At 37.3% G+C, this 19,664-nt stretch overlaps 1 protein-coding gene across 1 annotated transcript in view; it reads right to left on the bottom strand.

Annotated features, from left to right (window-relative positions):
• The window catches only part of LOC149911264 (discoidin domain-containing receptor 2-like), an 88,285-nt gene that overhangs the window by 52,169 nt on the left and 16,452 nt on the right, over window positions 1-19,664 (bottom strand). The window contains exons 2-3 of the mRNA XM_090114308.1: window positions 3,857-3,968; window positions 1,738-1,969 (exon numbers count right to left, since the gene is read on the bottom strand). Of these exons, the coding sequence (XP_089970434.1) occupies window positions 1,738-1,969; window positions 3,857-3,968 (344 nt within the window). The remainder of the gene's footprint in view (window positions 1-1,737; window positions 1,970-3,856; window positions 3,969-19,664) is intronic.

The raw sequence follows: 19,664 nt of genomic DNA, 5'->3' as shown, positions 1-19,664 counted from the left end.
GCGGCCTCACGCGCCTTTCTAGAGGTAGGCGTTCCTCCAGCACCTCCAGCCGGGCATTAACCATTTCTCCGACCTGCCGCATGATGTTCGCGGTCAGTTCAGAGTCCGTCTGCTGCTGCTGCGCATGTTGTGCGCCCCCAAGCGCGGCTTTCATCTCCGCCATCTCCTTGCGGAGGGCTGCAATCTCCCCATGCAGCCGAGTGTTGTCGGCCTGGAGCCGCCGTGTGTCTTCGGAGGCGGTGCGCTGCACAAGTAGTGCTACCGCCTCTTGGATCGCCTCCGACGCATCCTTTAGGGTCCGTTTCGACGTCCCCTTCAGGTTTGAGGATTTAGCCTCTATGACCGCAAGATTCTCCTCAATGCGGCGCCGTAGGGCTGCGGTTGATTCGTTGACGTCGGTTCGCCCGCCGCCGGCTTCTGCGTCCGCGACCAGAGAGCTTCTCGAGACCTGGGTCTCTCGCTCAATCTCAGACTCGGGCTTGCCGCCTACAAGCTCAAGAGCTTTCCTTGCGGCAATCATTTCCGCCAGAGTCTTCCTTGCAGCCGTAGGTGTGCGCGATGTTGACGAGCGTCCCTTGCCCCTCTTGGCACTCTTCTTGGCCGTGCGCGTTCGTCCCTCTGTGGAGGAGCCCGAGCAGCTCGCTCCAGAAGACCGCTTCCGTTTCGCCCACAGTCGGTCCTCCTCGTATGACTGGACCGTCATGAGGCTGTCTACAGACGTTGCCGCAGACAGTCCACTGGGTCCAGCTTTCCTCCCCCTAGTTCTCATACGCTCCATTTGAGCGCGCGTCCCTTCCCCAATATCCGTATCACTTTGCATAATATCGTTATTGTCCTTTATCCGTTTGCCAGAGTCGTCGGTCGGTCCAGTAACTTTTGGCACCGAAGAGGCCTGGGAACCCACCTCCTCAGTGTCTTTGCGTAAGTTTTTGCCCCCCCCAGAATACGTGGGGCAGCCTGAGTTGGACTCAGGGAGGGATTCTCCACTTTTGGTGGTACCCTCCTGGGGTAGTTTATTTTTAAAACTTACCTCCATCATCTCCTCCTCTTTCCTCTAGTTTGCAGTACGCCTGCCGGGTTAAACCCGCCAGCCGCTACCTAGGGCTGGGCCCTTTCAGCTCCACAGCGGCCTCATCGGCCCCAACCCCAGTACTAGGTGATGCTGCGCACATACCATCACCTAGGAGTATTATTTAGCAGCCCTCCGGCCAGCTGGTTTTGGTCCGCGCCGGCTGATCAGCCGGTACCCCCCATATCTGGGGGGCCTGCCCCTATCCGCCACCTGGGGACGCGCCCGATGGGAGACCAGAAACTCCACACGGGATTCATTAATATCCTGCGAAAATATTCGTAAGAGTAAAATATAAAAACATGATTTTTGGTGTTCATTGTTTAATTATAAGCTAAAATACAATTTTTAACTGTTAACATGAAGATAATAGTGCACCAGACTTTAAGAATCCTTTTACTACAATTAAGCCATTTTACAGCACTGATTATTAATTATTATTTATAATAATTAATTAACATAGTTCTCAGGCAATTAACACATTTCATACATTGAGTTACATGTACTACGTAATGATACCTCAATGATTTCATATGGGTATTTACTACTTAACACTACTTAAAATTTTATATACTGTCGTATTTCTCCGTTTACACTGTAGGCATAATATCGTTGACTTTACAAAACTAACAATGTTAATTACAAAATTAATTATTCCATTTACTCACTCTGCTGCCATTGAAGTCCTTATATTTGACCCAACGGCCGAGACCGTCACGCCAGTACTCAACAGAGTAACTTTCCACGAACTCAACGCCGATGGAGTTTGCGAATCTGCCTTGTGATTCTGTTGCCGTAATCAAGTATTCATCACGAAGATCTATTTCCAAGTATTGGCGGCTGTGGGGTGATATCAGGCCGTTGGGACACCAAGCCCCGCCGCGTATTTCAGTCCGGATTCTGGTAAAAGAGGACCATATTTAACAACCTTAATAGAACATTTCTTTGAAGATATGAAAAAAAGAAAAAAATCACGCTTAAGTTTATGTTATTATTGCATTTTCATCGATCCTTGATATGTGTATGAAGTTAGAATTAAATCTATCAGTTTAAAGTGGTAAAAATCGAGGCTAAAGGAGTTCGTTGTAACATACAAGTACACAAAGGTAAACATTGTAGGTACTAGTCGCAGACTTTTTTAATTTATAGGCTTTATGTCAATAAAATAGTATATAGAACTAGAAATATTAGTATTAAAATAAGTATTTGTGTTAAAATGAAATCAAAATTCAAGTCACACTCGGGGCGAGTTTCGAAGGGGCTTGATAAATCGACTTGTCATTGGAAATATCACTTTCCGTAAGAACAAACATACATTCGCTGTTAAACATAAGTAATGGTTCGCACATCTTGAGGTAATGTTTGAATTTCTGATATATTTTCTGTACTATTTCATTCTTTAATTTTTATTTGTTTTCATAGTATTAAGCATTGGTTTGAAATGAATTTTAAGTAATCCGTTTGCATGGTAAGAGGAAGACGTATTTGGTTTATCAATTTTCTTTATAGAGAAGCCGAGATATATAAAAAAATATATATTATATATAAATGATTATATTTATTTTATTAAACAAGGATAAAACCTGTTATATCTAATAATACCGTAGGCAACTTTAATATTCTTTCACATTCGTTGCAACGTGAGGTCTGTAATCCCTGCTTTTGTTTACGGACCTTTATGCCGAGGTTCAGGACTTAATAGAAGAAAAAGCCTTTTACTGTTGAGAATACCATTTTAAATATAAAATATTATAGTATATACAAAATGAATTCTAAGTACGAACTCTATTTAAAACATCATTAAGTTGCTAAATGTAATTAGACTAGAGCCAATTTATTCCATCTAGTTTATAAGCAAAATTATTTAAATATTTCTCTAAAAGAATTTGTATTCCACTTCAACTGTTATTTCAAAAGTGTGACAACATAAATATAAAGGCAAGGCTTTACAGTTACGGTATTTTTATTCTGTAACTGGGTTACTTAAACGAGGCTCTTATAATTTTAGTAAGAATTCACTAATAATGGCGTTACAAATAGTAACGCATTGGCATTAAGCCTAAGATTCTCATTAGCTCAAGGAGTACGCGCCGAGTACCTACTGTTACCGAATTCATATGAAAATTTAATTTTCTGTTAGTGAATTTCTCAAATGAGCGTACAGTTTTCCCTCCATTGTCTCGCTGGGCTTATGCGGGCTTACGAGCCGAATGTGAAACCGGTTGTTAATTGTTTGAACTAAGTATGAACGTTTTGTGGCTGCGGGATTCACAATTATTGTAACAACACCGCCCTATTGTGCAGCCTTGTTAGAGAACAATAGCCGTTTAAATTATCAATATCGATTACGATGCAATTTGCGTTAGTTTAACGCCATCTTGCATTCTTGTTTAAATCAACCACAATAGAGTTATAGCAGCTATTTCATAATTACGGAGAAGAGGATTAGGCTCCAGGCTCTGAATGGTTGTTGATGGCGCATTGTGGTGAAATACTGGCGGTTTTGTATTCACAACCATTCCATTATTTAACTTGATTCTATTAAATTCTTATCGTTTTACGTTAAGAGTGCCTTTGAATTCTACTCTTTTATTTGCGTTGTATTGAAATAAAATTGTATTATTTAAATATAATATTTTATTCTGATAAAAGTACCTATTAAAGTCATGATTAATCATTTGGTGAGATGTACGAATATTACAAATAAATATGAGAACACTTATACCATATTTCCGTTCGATTTCATTCGATTCGATTCAAAGCACATATAGTAGTGGGGTAACTTACCTTGAGCTCAAAGGTGACACGCTCTGGTCATAACTGGAGCTGGACGACAGAGAATCGTTGGATATCTTGCCGTTTTCCATACCCAGGGGTACCTCGCAGCTTCCGACTTCCGCTGCAAACAAATTAGCAGGGTGTTAATATTATTATACTATTTGATACTAGCTTACGGCCAGCGACTTAGCCGGCGTATTTAAAAGACATTCCCATAACAATGACTATCTTTTTGATACTATCTCACTGATAAAAAGTAGCCTATGTCGCTCTTTAGAGTTTTCCTTCAGACATAAAAACCATAATATAATAATATCGCTCCGTTGCGACGTGAAAAAAAGACAGCACACACGCAAACACACTCTTGCGTTTATAATATTAGTATGGATACTGATGAGAAGCGATGGGGAGATAATGAATACTTAGCATAGCAAAGACACTGCATGATACTCCTTAGATTATAAAGTAGTATTGAGCAGACTCTGAAAAGTGTGACATTGATTACAGTATGCTTTTGAATGCCCTAAATTTGAGGCAAACGTCTCAGTAAAGATCTTATAAGAAAAGCGCCTTCTCGAACTTTGCCATCATACATTTTGATTTATAAATCAAGCATTTTAAAGGCACTCTATTATGATATTGTAACCACAATAGCTAAGCTTACAAAGGAAATATTTTAGTATGTTTCCCGCAAACTCCTAAAATCTCACGCTGCCGGGATGCTGTTCAAGGAATAATAATAGTGCTTCAATAAAGCTGTAAACTTTCGTATACTATAGCGTTACATTTAAGATTTTCCTTGCGACTAAAAATTTGTACGAGAATTCCCACTGGATTTCTTGGTTCCGATAATCAGCGTAATTTGCTTTCGAGTAATTACTTGTAGGTACCGTGTATTTGTAGGTTTGCACTTAATGAGCGAGAATAATGGTTTCCAGAAGGGAATTTCAATAAGCTTGCGCTTTTTAATAATGTTGTAGTTACATCATATTTTATTGTAAATTTCACTGTTTTCATACAAATAAAGGGTGCTTCTGGCACTGTTAAAACATCTCATATAAGTCATTAAAATTCAGAACTGTCTAAAAATACACAACTTTCGCCGAGATTTTTTTCGTTGTATTTAATTTACATTAAATTGATGTTTTATACGTTTTATATTGTATTTTAAGACTTGTCAACCTCAGTATAAGATCAGAAGTGAAAAGTATTAACGTAAAGTTTGTTCACATATCTTCAATATGGTTCCTTATCGAATAAATCACATTTATACGGAAATTGGGTTAAGATTATTTGCATGTTGAGGTGCATACAAAGAGGGGATCGAAAATGTATGGAACATTGAGAAATTTGTATATAAAATAGATACTTTTAGAGAATATTCAGTGCATTGTGCTTGTTTCTTAAACAGTAAACTTTTAATACTGCACGTCAATGATTAATAATAATAATCGATAAAATAAAATCGTATTCAGTGAATTATATTGTGCTTTCTTTAAAGATTTATTCAATTAATACTAGTTCCCTTGATACAGGGACAATACGGGGTCTACAAGCTCAAGCTCATAGAAGGCAGATAATAAAGTGCTCAACTTATATTTGAAATAATTAAATGGATGCACATTTATATCACGATAATAATTTAAGATTTTATATCTGCATTTGACCCGAACTTTCTCAATTAGTTACAATCGTTGTGGCAAATTAGGTAATTACCTACTACCCGTGGGTGGGAGCGTGGTATTGAAAGGATATTCTTTATAAAAATAGATGATTAATATTGCTGCAATTAATAATGCGTATATTTATTTAAATACGTTATACTTATGAGGGAAAATTCTTTTTTGATGATAAATTACCAAACCAATTTAATATTTATATGCAAATAGATTAATAACTGCACGAGTTGAAGCTAGAATTAATAAATTAAACGTACAAATATAGCTAGTTTTTATGTTTATAGGGTAAAGGAAATGTTAAGTGAATTGGCGCGCTTGTTCACGCTCTGCCTCCGCGGCGGTCTTGTCAATGTAGTTTACAAAACTCGATTTCTTCATTCACCGACTGCATTTATATCACTTTGGAGTTCCTCGATCATTCATTTTATATGACGACATAACGGGATGGAACTCAAATATTCCGTAATGTGAAATATTACTTTTCCGTTCCCTAACACATATTTGAGTTCCGACTTCATTTTTGTTGTACATCTGGTTATTTTATCACTTTTGGCTTCACAAACCTGTCTAATTTCGTTGAGTGTTTTCATGTATGGTACATGTATTATATGTATTATATTGTACTAAAATACATTTTCGCATTGAACTGATATAATACGAAATAAAGGAAGTATAGATAAAGGTTTTCCTATTTATCACAACACAATATTATGCCCATTGTTATGAAAAAAAGATATCCTTTCCGTGTTGTCTTAACCCAAGGTTTAAAGGATAACACCAAAACAATATTGTCCCAAAAATGTAAAAGGAAAGTGTTTTGTATTTCCGTAAATTTATCTTGCATAGATAGTCTATGCTAGTAACGAACACAATAATTTTGCACCGACGCTGCTTGCTGGCACCAAACCAAGTGAGTGTGAACGGACAACTTTACGTCATCAACAACTATATGAACCGTGGCTTCTTGTTGACGGTATTTTTATGATTTATCCATCGAAACATTGCAAATTCTTTGTAAATACTTTGTTGATAACTGGGAGTTAAAATGAAAAGCAAAGCTCAACAAATTTCGTAAAAATTTTGTACTGAATAGAAAACTTTATTTTATACAAGAAATTTTTTTTTCTTTAATTTATCTGCACATTGACTAAATCACTAATGCTCCATTCAAGAAAGAAGAATGATAGAGTTTGTGTGTCGTAAAATCAAAGAGTATAACTATTATTGTGATTTCATTTCAACCATCCCTTACTAAACTTTAGATTAGACATTTATTATTGTAAAACTAAAGAAAATATCGAAACCATGGTTTTAATGTGTTAAATCATGATACAAAAATAAAAATCGTATTGGATAACCTTTTCGAAATGACAAATTCGTTCTAAATAATTTATAGAGCTATTAATAATGGAAAGCACTTATAACCAAGTAACACGCTTCTCGAATATTCTATCGTGGTAAATAGTTTATCAACAAGGCGCATCAATCTGCACTTTGAAAGGTGATAGGTTATGGCTTAAACTCTTAATGGAAGCCGTATTCCTGGTATCAGGTACGTTGACCGATGATAAAATAGTTAATAGTGACTATATTAATGTATTAAGAGCTCTGGTTACGGCATTTTCCTTAAAATATTAGTGTTCAAAGTACGAAACATAATCTAATTGTATTGTTGGAAAATTATTTTTGAAGTTTAAATTTAATATTTTCGAGAATAGGAAGTTTCGGACATGCCAAAATCAATAGATTTTTAATTACAGTCACGAAAAGGTTATTTGTATTAGGCCTACGATAAAAAATGAAGAACAAATTTTTATAACTCCGCGTTTATTTACACGTGTTACCTATGTTGTTGTGAAAGCAAACGTCCGAATTTTTATTTATTTTCCTCCTTTTAATGAAATGAAAACACAATACACGACGTCGGCGGGACACAAAAGGAAAAATTCAAATTCACTTATGCGGTATTATTTTAACATACGTACTTATGTTTATTTTTCTTTACTGCCTTTTGTTCGAGATTTCTCAAGATAAAATGTTATTATTTAACAATGTTTAGTTACATTCCCTCTTATTTTCTTTGAAGGAAGTTGAATCATATTTTTCCTTTGAAACCAAATCATATCTAATTGTTAGGATGATTGACATGCCATCTGAAATTTATTTACCGTTGCGTAGGCGAAATGTAAAAATATTTTTTGCTAAATATTACATTTTTCATTTTACGTTCAATCAGATTTAAAATTATAATTTCATGCCTGATGGTGATGACACATATAAAAAAATAAACAATTTAAATTTGTCTACTATCGTAGTTTATATATAAAGTGTGAACTAGAAACTTCAATTAGCATAAGGTTTAGGTACGTAATTATAGATTACACTACAGGGACTGAATAAAAGGGAATTAATGGATCACATCTACGAACTTCTTGGCTTTGGTTCACGTGGATTCGACCATGTTTCAATTATAACGAAATTATTCAGGTATTGTTTTTATTTTAAAGGCTGTTGTATTTATTCATTATAATTATTTTACTTGTCCCTGTTATAACCAAATCTAATAAATTCTAAAATATAATATGTAACCCACCTATTCTTTCTCAATATTTATACACAAACAAACAACAAACAGCAATTCATTCAATTTAAAGACTGGAACTTAAATACCGTTCAAATAAAAATAGCGTTACGTTTAATAAATTTACGTACGAATTTATCAGAAAACGGTTGTCGTTTTTGTTCACGGTCTTAATCATACATATTGTGAGTGATGCGCTTAATCCGAGCGCGGGACATGTGATATATTACATGAGCAAATTACGCGGTTGGGAAGAAAAACAATTCATTACGAAGACAAATGGACCGCAGCGCAACTGTCGTCAGGTGATTTTAATTATGATCTCCTAATCCATCGTCGGCTTTGTCTGTGTTAACGTTACACTAGTAGTTTACTATTGTGCAAGGGAAATAGTTTTTAACTCATTAAAATTCATTCTTTAAGCGTAGAGTGAATGGGTACCTACATCAGGCGTGATTGTGCTCAAACGCTGCACTATTTAATTGTCAATAAAAAAAAATTGTGTGACACTTATCATTCATAGATTTTTTATAGCTACTACGTAACTAAACATATTCTGAAGTGTTTTGTTTGTGATAGTAAGCAGTCCAGTTGGCAATGTTAAGTAAACAGTGCTAACTATCAATTGGCTTAACTAGCTGGTCAACACTAGAATCACCATTTACCACAACTGACAGCAATATATTCGATATATTATGTACACTCCCATGCGGCGGCGGCAATCTAAGCAAACAAAGAAGAGCTTACACCGGTATACTGGACAGTTGATAAACAATGCAAGTAAATGTATATATGTATTAAGTATGCAAGTCCATCGACGCGACTGTTTTCAACGACATTTTATAGCTAATTATATACTAATTGCGGTTAACCCTTATCAGGCTAATATCTGCAATCTCATTTTCTAACTGCCGCTTACAAACTTGAATAACTGTCAAAAATTACCCGTTCTAACCTCGTACCAAATTCCCTTGGCTTTAATATTTAATATAGTCGCCTTGCCCGGTCCTTATTTAAAAATCTTACTAAACTTAATATTTGAGTAGGCGAGGTCCTCTAAGGAGCCAGCGTGTACTAATAACGTTACAGGCCTGGTGAATATTCGCAGTTATTTGTTTTAGAATGCGTATGAAATTTGAAATGTTTGCCGAGTTTGTAAATATAGGAAGCGATGGAGGATGTTTTGCAATGTAGCGACGAGTGTTTGGGGTATCGTTTTACGTCCGAAGTAGTCCGGGGGCCTTACACGCTCAGGGAAACATTAATTTTGGTGCCGCAGCGCAACCCAGCAACCATGTCCGCCATGAAGCTAAATTAATGTTTCAGTTATGAACAATATTTATGTGATTAATAAGAGAGTCTCGCTATTTATTGACCCAATTTTGGAATGATAAAAAATAACAGTCCAACGATTAAAAACGTCCGCATGATTATGTATTTATAAAGGCTTTTATGTAGGTAAAAAATGCTATTGTTGAATGCATACAATAAAGCTGTTGGCGACGCGCCATTCAAAAAAGATTAATTTTTTAAATAATTATTACATTATACTTTAGGTAAATATTGTCTATGATTATGATTGTTTTAATCTGTGCTAATTAAATATTATCTGTAAAAGGCTGCGGCGAGCCACTGCTGTGTCAGTGACTCGTCCAGTTCTTCGGCCTCCTCTCTCCTGAGCGCACGTATGTAACTAAGGTTTTCTCTCTGTACTTTATATTGCCAAATCTGCATTAAAGCCTCCATTTTATTTATCGACGCGACTGGCCCTTTATTTTCTACTTCACCATCAACATTAGTGGCCATTCGAGCCGGATCATGTTCCGCACACCAAAGGGGACACGCAGTTCGAGAGCACGTGGTGCGGCAAGACAAGAAGGGCACGTGGTTGCCGCAAAATCTTCTCTGCTGCGGTTACATGTGGGGAGCATAAAATCTGAACCAGCAATAAATTTAGATAAGAAAATACCAGTCGAGTCGCACGTGGCAATGGCGGCAAAAAGTAGCCGAGGTTCTCAAGCTTCGAGCACATCGAAGTCAGCTCGGCGCAAACAACTATTATTAGATGCCGCAAAAAAGAAAGCGGCAATTGAAATAGATTTAATTAACAAAACGTTGGAAGCGGATTTGGCCGCACTTAGTGACGAAGAGGAGGAACAAAGGGTATACTGCAGTTCACTCAACAGGGAGCCTGTTCGTAGCCACGTGGAGGAATGGGTGGAAAGCCAGCACATCGAAGCACCTGACGGGCAGGGAGCCCCCAACCAAGGTATAACTACGGGCCCACTGCAACAAGCCGCGCCGCCGCCATTGCCGGCCGCGGCACCTGATTCGATTCACCAGTTGGCTTCTGCAATTAGGGACCTCACCACCGCAAGCTGCAGCAACATGGCGAACAGCAACCTACTCAGCCGGATGAGCACGCCTCGGGATCTTCCAGAATTCTCAGGTGACCCAATGGAATGGTTGTTGTTCAAGCAGGCTTATCAGGAATCAACAAATTTATGTAAATTCACCGATAAAGAAAACATATGGAGGCTGCGAAAATGCCTACGTGGTGCCGCCAAAGAGTCGGTGGCATCATTGTTCATAAGTGCCACGTCACCGTCGAAGATAATGGCCACTTTAGAGTTACAGTTTGGTAACCCAGATGTTATTATTTTAAGAATTCAACGAGATATTCAGAAGTTACAACCGTTGCCAAACGATTATTATAATTATATCGTCGCATTTTCAATCAAAATTCAAAATTATGTCGAAGCTGTACGAGCAGTGGGGCGACAGGAGCATCTTCAGGGCTTCAGTATCGTCTCCAGCATCCTTTCAAAGCTCCCTTCCGTTCTAATTGGAAAATGGACGGACTACAGCTACAACCGCATCAAGGAAGGGCGTGAGGCAAGGTTAGTTGTATTGTCAGAATTTTTACACTGTGAAGCGTTAAAGACAACAACCACCTCAAGTAATTTATTGAATTATCGTAATGACAGTAACTATTACAATAGAAACAAAAGCCAAGAAGCGCACAGTAGAACGCATACAGTTTTAATACAGTCCGACAAACGTAACAATAAAATATGTCGTTTTTGCAAGAAAAATACGCATATATTAACAGAGTGCAGATTATTTCAAAAGGCGCTGAAAAAAGTTAGATGGCAGCATGTAAAGAACAATGGGCTCTGTTACAAATGTCTCATATCCAAGCACGAGAGGAACACATGCCCAGCGCCGGTGTGCGACGAGGACGGGTGCGGCCGGGAGCATCACCGCTTACTTCATTATCCGATCAACAGTGTCGCGAGTGCAAGTGAAGTGATTAGTCTCGGGCAAGTGCCGCGTGAGCCCGAGATAAGGCCTGTTACCGAAAGTATAACACACATAAAAGCAAGTGATTCCCCAAAAGTGTTTCTAAAAGTGGTCCCCATAACTGTACACGGTCCCAACGGTATAATGCAAACCACGGCGTTATTAGACGACGGTTCGTCGGTGTCACTTATAGACTCTAATCTAGCGGCCCGCGTCGGGCTACACGGCCGGCGGGAAACAATGCGCGTGCGAGGCGCGTTCAATAATGAAATTGTTTGCAAATACACACATGTAAATGTAGACCTTAAGGGTTTAGACGATAAGGTGCATAATGTAAAGATGAGGTGCGTTAGTAATTTATGTTTACCGTTACAGTCATTATCTATTATAAACGATCTAAGTTGTTCGCATTTATGTGAAATAAAGAAATATTTATATAATGTAGATTCGAAACCCGAAATTTTAATTGGTCAAGATAATCATCATTTGTTATTACCTTTAGCGGTTAAGATAGGAAATTTGAATGAGCCGTCTGCTACACTTACCCCTCTAGGCTGGTGCGTCCATGGGAAATCTTCTATTCCTGGGGGGCCATATGGGGCCCGTAACTACTTACCATCCAGCGCCGAAACCAACTTGCATATTTCTGTTGCTGCTGATGCTGGCTGTGCTGGTGAAGAAACATACGACCCGAAACAATGGCTTCATCTACTTAAGGTAATTAAAAACATACGTATACCTAGGTGCTACAAGCGAGTCGTACGAGCTACGTGCGACAAGGACAGGGCGCCTACGAGTGCAAGCGAAATGCAAGACACCTCGTCATCGGCCGCGGTGACGTCACAATCCCCTTCACTTCCAACACGTAGCGTATCGCGTGCGTCTACGCAATGTTCTACGGATTGCTACGACGACGTAGCGCATACTGCATACGCTACGGGCTATAACAACAGCTTACAGTTGCATGTGTTTTGTGATACTAGCTGGAAGGCGATGTGTACGGTAGGTTATTGGCGATGGGAATATAATGATTCAATTCATGTAGCATTTATCGCAAGTAAGTGTATAGTTATGCCTGTAAAGCCCTTAACAATACCCAGGGCCGAACTGCAAGCGGCATTGCTAGGTGTACGGCTAGCAAACACTATTTTAAAAGAGCATAGAATGAAACCCGTGCGCAGGTATTTTTGGTGCGACTCGACCACGGTGCTTCACTGGATTCACAATAACACACGTTCTTACAAAACTTTTGAAGCGAATCGCTTGGGCGAGATCAACGATTTATCGAAGGTTAGTCAATGGTCGTTTATATCTCCCGGTAGCCCCCATTGGGGTGGGGCATGGCAGCCCCTCAGGCTGATACGAAATGTTAAGACAGCCTTAAATGTTGTCTTGCGCGAAGGAGCACAGGGACGTGGCGCAGATGTGCGTCGCGCGTCGCTCCCGTTCCCATGTTGGAGTGCTGAGTCAGCACTGGGGTGGGGAGTGTTGGCGACGCGCCATTCAAAAAAGATTAATTTTTTAAATAATTATTACATTATACTTTAGGTAAATATTGTCTATGATTATGATTGTTTTAATCTGTGCTAATTAAATATTATCTGTAAAAGGCTGCGGCGAGCCACTGCTGTGTCAGTGACTCGTCCAGTTCTTCGGCCTCCTCTCTCCTGAGCGCACGTATGTAACTAAAGTTTTCTGTCTGTACTTTATATTGCCAAATCTGCATTAAAGCCTCCATTTTATTTATCGACGCGACTGGCCTTTTATTTTCTACTTCACCATCAACAAAAGCTTAGAGCCCCTATAATTGCAACTGCGGTATGAAAGACAATGGGTTCATCACAGATCCTTGAGGAGATGTTTCTTTTATTTCCCGCTTTATTACTACGGAATAAATAGTTGTGATGAACAAAAAGAGGGGATTTCCGTTTGGTTACATCCTTGCATACGTGCTTTCTTTTAAATCGCTCGGAAAGATACGAGTTATATGGGGTAATATAAAAGTAAGTGAATGATTAGATCGGCACTTACCTAAAAATATTGCGCGGAACTGAGACCATTATGTTTTTTATTACCTTCTTTTGATTTCTGTGGACGATGCTTTCAGCTAATATTTTTGTTACTATTTGAATAATTTCATTCTTAGGTTTTTACAATATATTTTTTTGTTTAAAAAACCAGTAATTAATTCTTAATGTATGGCATATTAAATTTCACACCACATCCATAACACACCTACGAAATAAAGTACAAAATCTGTACCCAAATCGAAAGGTTTAAAATATAGAAGCACAAGCCTAGCAGAATCAACTCGGGCAGTTTAATACAAACGTAACCACTAGTTACCTGACGCAGTGAACTATTAACAATTTCAAACGTTGCAAGACACATAACACATAGCCGTCGCCTTTCATCCCAGAATGAGCTTTGGACAGATCAACGACTGCATAAAACAAAGTTTGCGTCATTTCCAGAATCCTTTGAACAAGAACGTAATATTACGTTTCTATCCGACTAACATTTAATAGCAGATTATTAACGGAGTGTACAAAGCTCACAAACATTTCCTTCTATTTTGAATAACCAGCGGGAAGTGAAGGATATAATATAAGGGGAAAAACTCGTTATTTCAATTACTAATTTTCTCTCTCATAATTCTGTAATGAAATGTCTTCGATATTAATTTACTTGAATATTTATCGTATCTCTTACACAAACATTTTTTATAGAATTTGAATTATTATAACGGAAGAGTAATTTTAGTGAAAAAAATTTTTAAAATAAATTGTCATTGCGAGAGATGTAGTAGCTTTTTTAATCGAGTTGTTATCAATTGATTCATAAATCCTTTACGTAACATACGTTGTTGTTAGACTCGATTAAAAGATAGGTATATCAATGAGTACGTTTCGGTGTTTATTTTTAATAATCAATATATATGTTTTTCATTCCTTAATAGAATTTAAAAGGTAATAATATAATAAAACGATCCACATCAGACATCAGTGCAGGAAACATAATACTAAGATTCAAAACGTCATTTTATCAAGGTGTGGTAGGGGCGAATACCTTTACATATTTGATATGCATCTCATTAAATTACTAATTGATTACGATCTCTGTCACTAACGATGGTTAATCATGGTCTTATCTCGCATCTTGACACACGAATGAATATTAATTACACTTAACAATACAATAGGAGTTATAAAGGCTAGAACACAAAATGTGGTAACGTCTCGGTTCAGACATTAGGTAGAAATTAATGATGTGGCACGCTTACAGACAATCGTGTATAATGTATATACAGCTGAACACGAGCGGAGAAACCTGGAGAACATTCTGATTAAAGGATTGTAGTTGTAATACAATTGTTCCTGAGCAGGCGCGGAATATTTATTTCATACATATTTGAAGCCCCACGTTCTACCCTAACCCTTCATCGCGATGAAATTAACAAGCCTTGTTTACTTGAAATTTTCGTCCAATTACCTACAAGATTGCTTAGAACTCTTTTTTGTTAATTAATGAAAATGATCCATTACTTAAGCTAGTTTCTTAATTCGTTTTATTATTTGAAAAACTAGTCATTAACAATACCTATTTAACTATTTTCGATCACTATATCAGCTTTTATATCGTTTCTATGTCATTCATTTACTTGCACTTTATACACTTAAGAGAAATAAAACGTATCTGAATGTTCCATCAGCCTCGTAACAACACGACCTTCAATAATTATTTTGTTTTCAGTTCCCTTACAAATTGTTTCACTTGAGAATTAAACCTTACTGTAATTGTTAACGGTAACATCTATTGCCAGCGGGCCAATAACCCTCGTGAACCTGAGGATAAATTTAATTCAAACTCCAGCGAAAGCTGAAGTTCGTATAAATTACATCTAATGATTCTCGTTCTAAAGCGCATATAAATTAAGTTTTAATTCGTATAAAAAGTTGCTTCAAAGTGTCGTACAGGGATGTATGTGAAAAGTGTGTTTATTCTACGCTCCTTCAACTGAACTAATTTCGGTATTTTGTTATGCGAATGTAGGTCACGTCCCAACCAACAAATCGTTGTTCTATAGAAGGGATAAGAACGTTTCAGAGGTGCTAACTGGTAGTTCTATAAGGGTGATAAGAACGTTGTATAAACCCCAAAGTGGCGCATTTATAAAGCCATTTGGTGGTATTGTGTCGTTGTAGCAGCAACTCAGATGCCAATTGGACCTATAGAAGAGTACACTTATAGAATCGCGATGCTGTTATAGAGCGAAGTAGTGATATAAAAGGAACCGCGATGCTGTTACAGCGCGAAGTTGTGTTTAAAGAGTAACCGCAAATCTTTTGTAGCACGAAGTTGCGATGTACAAGTCACTGCGACGCTATAATTATAATACAAAATGGTAAATCGTGTACCAATTGATAATACGAGTAAATGACTATAGGAACCATCATCGTGGTGTCGAGTATTAATTTTTGTTACACTGTTAATTATGTTAGATACATAAACTGACTTGTGAATGAAATTTTACTGATAGATTATATGCATAATTACGCTGTTTTTTTCATGCCCCCCTTGAATTATTGAGTTTTAAGTAATTAAAAAACTAATTTTACACCAAATTGCTGTATAGGATGCCAAATAGCAACTCCGTGGCTATTATACGTCCGCAAACGAACGTAGTTTTGACAACTGTCATGCCATATACTGGATTAAATTAGTAGGGTTCCCTGATGTAAATAGAAAACCCATAACATGTTTTATTTTGTATTTTCTAGTGTAAATTCCGATTTTTAGATTCCGATCCCGAAGTGTCAAGCAAAACACTAGTGTCTGAATGGTCTGCTTCTGAATTATCACAAACCACATGATGGCTGTTAACTTGGTTTTGTTCATAGGATGTAACAGATTATACGGAATCATTGTCCGTATTCGAAGCCTCACCTTGAATTTGTCTGGTGTCAATCGTTACTGAAGCTGCGATTTTTTTAAATTCATTCAATCCATGATTATTAAATACTTGCTCTCTGCACGCGACAATGGCCAGCCATCGATTCTAACGCTGCTTGATTTTTCTAGGGCCTTTGACTGTATAAATATTTCTCTTCTTCTCTCAAAGCTTAATTTCTATGGTTTCAATCCTATTGCTTCATCTTGGTTTGATAGCTATCTTCGCCAACGTCACCAAAGAGTAATGCTGGTTAAAGGTGACGGAAACAGAGATCTTTCTTCGCTTGTGCCTGTCAATAGAGGAGTTCCTCAGGGCTCTATTCTTGGTCCTCTTTTATTTATCATGTACTCGGCAGATATCACCTCTTGCATAAATAACTCCCAATATCATTTATATGCCGATGATTTGCAACTTTACATACCTATTGATAGAGATCGAATAGAAGAATGCACCAGGAAAATGAATGAGGATTTGGAACGCATATCAGACTGGTCTCATAAAAACTCATTGGTTCTTAATCCATCCAAGTCTAAATATCTTGTTGTTGGGTCTAAGAAGCAAGTCGCTGACTTGGTTAAAGCAGATCCCACTGTTTTTGTAAACTCCACCCCTATAGAGCGGGTTACAATTGCTCGTAACCTGGGCATCGATTTCGACGCTCAGTTAAGGTTCGAAGATTATGTCACTAATTTAGTTAGTAATTGCTTTTATCGACTCAAAGTTCTTTACAATATTCGGCCTTTTCTGAGTGTCGATCTACGAATACGATTGTGCGAGAGCATCGTACTTTCTAAATTAAATTATGCTCTCCCTGTTTATGGACCTTGTCTAACGGCAAAAGCACACCGTCTTATTCAGAGGGTCCAAAACTCCTGTGCCAGATTTTGTGTGACAATCCCACCCAGGTCTCACGTCACCCCTTTTCTTAATAGCATAAAGTTTTTAAAAATGAAAGGCCGGCAAGATTTATTATTAGCTTGCCTTTTATTTGATACGATCAATACAAAGCAGCCTGAATATCTGTACACAAAACTATTGTGGCGTAAGGATACAAAAAGAGGTGAAATAAGAAGTGGGACCCTAGAGTTATCAATTCCCCAACATAAGACTACCGCCTTTCGTGGGTCATTTAAATATAATGCGACGAAATGTTGGAATAACATACCACCTCCAATAAAAAAACTCAAATGCAAATCCAACTTTCGTCGCACTTACAAATCACTACTGCTTAATTTACAATCATCTTAATTTTATTTGCTTTGACTATACGTATCCTAATTTATAAATTAACACATTATACATATATATACCCACATATAAATATTGATTTTAATTGACCAAATATACTATATCTATTCTACTGCTTGTATACCATTATTATTACACATTTATTATTGCTTTAAATTCTTAATTATTCTATTTTTATTATACTTATATATACATACTTGATTGGAGGCGCAAACTATTCATCTGGGTATCTGGCAGAATTATCAGCGTTGTGGAGCTTGCTCCCACAACATTATGCTGAGCCAGGGCCTAATTGCAGCCAGTGCGCAACACACATAATACATTTGTGTACTTGTAACTATTGTAATCTGTAAATTCCTTATTATTTTGTGTTATTTTATGATTGTTTTCCCTTTTTTGTATTGTGTTTTATTGTGTATGTTCTGTTGGTTGCAATAAATCTTTTGTATTATTATTATTATTTATGTTTTTTTGTATTTTATAAGTTCTCTCATAATCGAGGACTCGAACATTTTTGCGGGCTTTTGGCCAAACAAAGATGCCTATACAAGCTTATATTTAATGGGTGGGACAAACAGACAAACTTAATTAATCTAAAGATAAAAATTTGCGAACTATACGGCACGTGTTTAAAATAACGGCCTTTTGTAAAAGAATATGTGTGTTACTATGAATGCTTAATGTTTTGAGGCTTAAGTGAAGTGATTTTGGTATGATTCCTGTAGTGGAGATAACTATTGGGACCGTTTTGACTGTACTGACTCGCCATTGAGTTTTTATTTCAATGGAGAGATCAGTATACTTAGCAATTTTGTTGGAGAATGTGGATGTTAGGTTGTGTGTATTAGGGATAGCGATATCTATTAAATATACAACTTTGTTTCGTTTATCTAGGAGGGTAATATCAGGTCTATTGCTTTGTATTGTTTTATCCGTGATAATGGTTCTGTCCCAGTAGAGTTTGTAGTTTGTGGAATCTAGAATTATTTTAGGGGTGTATTTATAGTAAGATACTTTTTCGGTGATGAGATTATATTTGATGGCCAGATATTGATGTATTATAGACGCGACTTGGTCGTGCCTATGCTTGTAGTCTGTCTGAGCAAGCGACCTGCAAGCACCTGTAATGTGCTGGATTGTTTCGGATGCGCTGTGACATTGTCTACATTGGTCTGTAACTAAATTTGGGTCTTTCCGTATGAACTTCCTATAGTTTCTCGTATCAATTATTTGGTCTTGTATGGCAATCATAAAACCTTCTGTCTCTGGAAACAACTCGCCGCGTTTGAGCCATGTGTTCGATGCCAGCTTGTCGATGTCAGTATTCATCAAATCGCGTCGGTGTCTGCCATGTAGAGATTTCTGTAGCCATGCATCTATTTTCTCTTGTGGTTTTCTAATTTTTTCATTTTTTTGGGTACTTCTGTCTGATAGGTTTAGAGGTGTGAGTTTTTTGTCGGTGTGAGAGATAGCCTTGTGCAGTATGGAATCTAAGGTTTTATTGTGAAAGTATGAACGTAAATTAGTTATAATTTTATTATGTAGGTTTTGTATATCGATAATACCCCGTCCTCCTTCGGCTCTAGGTAGCGTCAGACGTTCTATTGCAGATCTTGGATGGTGTTTACGGTATTTGGTGCTTAAAGTATTTATAATTCGTTGAAGCTTTATTAGTTGTGTTTGAGACCAGTTAATTGTTCCAAAAGAGTAAGTTAATATAGGTATAGCAAAGGAGTTAATGGCTTTGACAATATTTTTAGCGTTAAGATGTGTGTTCAATATTTTATGTAATCTAGCTCTAAAGCATTTTTCAATTTCGATTTTAACCTGTTTATGGAGAATATTTTGATTTTGGTAGAAGCCTAGATATTTATATCCTATTTGGTTGTCTACTGGCTGGATAACTTCGTCATTATGTAAAGTGTATGAATTCGATTCTAATTTACCTCGTTTAACACTCTGTATCTTACATTTATCAATACCGAAATTCATCTGTATGTCGGAAGAGAAAACTTGCGTTATATCTGCTAATTTGTTGATTTCAGCTAAATT

Source organism: Colias eurytheme, chromosome 1, assembly GCF_061535395.1.
Source record: "Colias eurytheme isolate Ceu_HAF_F1 chromosome 1, ilColEury1 Martin Lab GWU primary, whole genome shotgun sequence".
NCBI lineage: Eukaryota > Metazoa > Arthropoda > Insecta > Lepidoptera > Pieridae > Colias > Colias eurytheme.
The sequence above is the reverse complement of the archived record's forward strand: the minus strand, read 5'-3'. Positions and strand labels throughout refer to the sequence as shown.